This window comes from Neomonachus schauinslandi, chromosome 6 (genome assembly GCF_002201575.2).
Source record: "Neomonachus schauinslandi chromosome 6, ASM220157v2, whole genome shotgun sequence".
NCBI classification, from domain to species: Eukaryota; Metazoa; Chordata; class Mammalia; order Carnivora; family Phocidae; genus Neomonachus; species Neomonachus schauinslandi.
The window spans coordinates 107327824-107332057 of NC_058408.1; the positions used below are offsets into that span (position 1 = coordinate 107327824).

General features: G+C 52.7%; 1 protein-coding gene across 1 annotated transcript in view; it reads right to left on the minus strand.

Moving 5' to 3' along the window:
* Positions 1 to 305: 305 nt before the first annotated feature.
* Positions 306 to 4234, minus strand: part of MBL2 (mannose binding lectin 2) — a 4838-nt gene continuing 909 nt past the window's right edge. Inside the window, 5 exon segments of the mRNA XM_021699952.1 lie at positions 306 to 562; positions 565 to 678; positions 1334 to 1399; positions 2265 to 2381; positions 2808 to 2974. Of these exon segments, the coding sequence (XP_021555627.1) occupies positions 306 to 562; positions 565 to 678; positions 1334 to 1399; positions 2265 to 2381; positions 2808 to 2974 (721 nt within the window).

Sequence of the window (4234 nt, forward strand, 5' to 3'; positions counted from 1 at the left end):
CTGACACAGACTGGCCCTCCACTGGTCCCTCGGCTGGGCCGTGGGCTCCTCACTGAGGAAGGAGGGGGTTGACTTGGCCCTTTCCATGGCTGACTCTGACCTGCTGCTGTGCTCTTAGGAAGGACCAGAAACCCTCGAGGCCCACTGTCAACTTCTCCTCGCTTCCTCATCCCACACACTCTTCCCCTTTATTTCCCTCCCATCCTCATGAAAGAATGAGTCAACATTAGGGGGCCATGAATTCCGTTTCAGAGCCATAGGGGACACAGCAGGAAGGCCAGGAGGGGGCTGAGGAAGCTGCCTCCTCAGGCTGGGAATTCATAGACGGCCAGGAAGGAGGAGTGGCAGGAGATGTCATTCCAGAGCCCGTCCTCGAGGATGGTCACACAGTCCTCCCCAGAGCTGTGGTCGTTGGGCTCATTTGTCCTCCAGTTGCTGTAGCTCAGCCTCCCTCCTGTCACATACATAAACTGGCCTTCAGTCACCTCATCCGTGATGCCCAGGAAGGCCACGTTCTTGGCCACATGCCGGATGGCTTCGTTTTCCTCGGCATTCTTAGGGTGGCCATAGTGCCCTGGAGCTCGGCACACAGAGCCTTCACTTTGGAAAAAGGCATTGTTTCACCGTTGGTCACGTAGTGCTTCTTCCCAGTCTTTTTGCCCAAGGAGAACGCTTGCACTGAAATCACAATGGATGGGAGGGTTTGACTGGGCTTGGCACTCAGCCCAGGACACTAGGGGGAAAAGCCCTGCTCTGGGAACTCAGGACTCTGAAAAATAGCCCCATGCTCAACCACCAGGTCAGATCCTAGTCAGGAAGCCCTCCTTAGCTATAGAGCAAGTCCCCGGCAGAAAGCTCACGCCCTCCTGGGAGATCCCACCCTGGAGACAAACATCTGTTACAAACTGGCCCGGTATAGGGGGACAGAGGGAAACATGCTTGGGCCACCCTGCCAGTCTTGGGCACCAGGCATGGATGGATAGCCATCAGAGACCCGGGGTTGCCAAAGAGCAAGCCAAGATTCTGGAAGCGTCAGACCTTCACGTGAGATCCTTCCTCTGCTACTTCCTAGCTGTGGGACCGCGAGTGAATTATCTACACTTCCCGGACTGATTTTTCCTCACCTGTAAACGAAATGGGTCTAATCCTCACAAATAAGGCCAGTGAGAGGATTGAATGAAACCGTACTGTGAGAGAAGGCCGACCCGGCACAGGCCACGGGATATGGTAAGTGTTCATAAATGTTAGCACTCGTCTACCCTCCCTGAAACCTAGAGCACGCAAGGAAAAGGTGAGAGCCAAGAACACACTGGGGGACAGAAAACGAGCTTACACTTTTTGACGTGGTCCAGTTCTGATTTCAGACTCTTTATCTCCCTCTCTAGGTGAGCCAGCTTGTCTCAGCAACTGCGAAGCAATAGGAGGAAGGTCATTTAATGAGAAGACCCTCGACTGGAGAGGAAAGTATTTTGCCAAAGGCGGGGCCGGGGGGAAGAGCTTACTGAAGAGTATGCTTATTCTAGAGAAACAAGAAACCAAAACGAAGCCAGAGGAAGAAAACCTCTGGATTCCTGCCTTCTGAGATTCACTTATTAGCTCTTGTAAACTATTAACTCTGAACTAATAATAATAAAAAATAACTTATAAAGTATGACTCTGGATCTTTTTGTTCACATACTGCTTAAATGTTGCTATATTATAACTATTTATAAGAAAAAGCCCAACTCATGATTTTCCTTTTTGAAAATTTTCCTTAACCATTCTCTTTCATTTCTTATTCCAGGCAAACTTCTTAATACTCTTATTAATCTGATGGGCCAGCTGGCAGATATTAACAAGAGGCCATCATTTTACTTTTGTTGTGACTGAATTTACTTCCTTTGACCCTGAATGAAGTTGCCATGACGTTCCCTACGATTCAGGGGTCCTAGGAAACCAGCCGTTTTCATGCCACTCTTTTGACAATAGACATGAAGCCGGCGCCCGAGAGGACATCACCGTTCCCTCCCAGCCTGGAGACAAACGCAGACTGTGTCCGCTGAGCAAGAGCCAGGGCCCATCTCCCACAGAGCCCTGGGGAGGGGAAGGCAGGGTTTGGAAGTCTGCACTCGGGTGGCACGCTGAGGGGAACAAGTATACTGGGTCGGGAGCAGTCGGGCATCTTCCAATGGGGCAGCAGGAAAAGGGCCACCTCCCACCTGGCCCTCGAGGCCCCAGAGCCCCGGGTCCCCTAGGCACACACTGGGCTGGGGTGAGCTCCTTACCTGAACTATCTCCATGGTCTCCTTTGGGGCCCTTTGGTCCTGAAGCCCCAGGAGGCCCGATATTTCCTGGAGGCCCCATTTTTCCTGGAGGGCCCTGTAAGCCCCGGAGCCCTTGCCCTGTTGTAAGAGGAAGGAAAAGTGACCCAGGGGCTGTGGCGCCTTCTCGTCTTCCAGAAGTTCAGTTCGATTTACACTGACCCCAGAAAACCTCCAGTGAGCCAGTGACGACCCAAAGTAAAAAGATCCTCCTGCGTTCCAGGGGACAGCCTGTTCTAAGGGCCAGCTCAGGAATAGGCAGGCAGGACATCTGCTCTCTACAAGTGACCCCACATCGCGGATTCCCGTGTGGAAATGTGGGCTCCTGGAGGATCAGAGAAGCATCTTTGTTTTGGAGAGAATGACCTTTCACAGCAATGACTCTGAGTGAATGGTCACCCACTGTAATGAGAGGTGAGCGTCGTCCTGTCTCTGCTAGACCCCTTCTAGGGAACCGTCTCCGGTGGGGGGTAAAGATTTAGGAAATCAGAGCAGCCTGTCCTGTACCTGGTTCGCCCTTTTCTCCCTTGGGTCTGTCTCGTCCATCTCTGCCCGGGATGGTGCAGGTGATCACTGGGCACGTCTTCTGGGCATTGCCCGAGGCTTCTGCTTCTGAGTTGGCTGTTGTCAGCACACACAGAAGGACAGGAAGCGATGAAAACAAGAGCGTGGTCCTGAACCTTAGGGTGGAGAAAGTCAGGGGAAATAATTCTGTCTCCTCTTGCTTCGTCAGCCTTTGCTGCCCCCTCTGCTGTGCCAGACCCTGTGCTGGGGGCAGGAGACCTAGAGGGGACCGTCAGGGCTCTTGGCTCTGCGTTACTCCCAAGCTACAAGCGAGAAGTAGTAGAGGTAGTTCAGTGCTAAAACGAAGGTAATATAACAGTCGTACACGCAAGAGTGATACAACAGGGGCCCTGTGGGTTCGAGCCTTGGGAAGTTAGGCCGCCCCTCCGTGTGAGAGCCCACACGGTCTGGCGATCACAAACTAGCCCTCTGCTCCCATGGCCTGGCAGAAAGACTAAGAGCTCATCGTCTGTGTGAGCTTTGGCTCCTCTTTCTTGACTCCCTTCTTGAGGTTCCAGGGAGCCCCAGTTTCCCTCTTCTTCCCCTTCCTATGGGCCCTAAAGTTAGACTCAAACTCCAGCAGGTAACCTGAGGTCCCACAAGACCCATTTCTCGGCAGGACACCTGGTTTATGACATCCATTCTCTCATTTCACGTAAAAAGCCCGTCCTTCACTCCGGGCCACATCTGCCCCTGGGATCAATCCCAGTGGTTTCCCTGGCAGCCTGTCTGTCATCTTGCAGCAAGTCTCTACTTTGTGACAGGCACTTGCTGGGGGTGCTCAGGACCCAGGGTGTCCTGAGGCAGGGTTCTGACTCTCAGAATAGAACCTCCTTTGGTCCTTGATCCTGGCCAGATGAGACAGATTTCTCCTTCCCTTGCCTTGAGATTTTCCACCGAGAAGCCATTTTTTGCCAGCCAGAACCCAGGCTCCTGAAATTTCAGTTCATGCTGGATCTGGCAGGCTGTCAGCCCTCGTTCCTTCTCCTGGCAGGATCCTCTGCGTGCTGCCCAGAGGCCTCCCCAGCTCCGTGCCCCAAGCCAGCTGTCAGATCGCCATCCAGCTTTTGCTCAAGCTGGCCCCCTTTCCAGAAACTTGGCAGCCCAGCCCCCGTGGGCCTGTCTGGCCTCTCATCCCCGTGTCCCTGGCCAAAACCTCCCTCACTGCTGCTTCTGCCCTTGCGTTCCCTGGCCTGTCACCTGCCTTAACCCTTCCCTTCCTCCAGGACACAGTGAGAAGTAAGGAATTGGAGGAGAACTTTCTTGATCACATTCTTCTCCACCTTTCTTCTTTCTATCTTTTTTCTTTTCTTTTCTCCTCTTTTCTTTCTTTCTTTCTTTCTTTCTTTCTTTCTTTCTTTCTTTCTTTC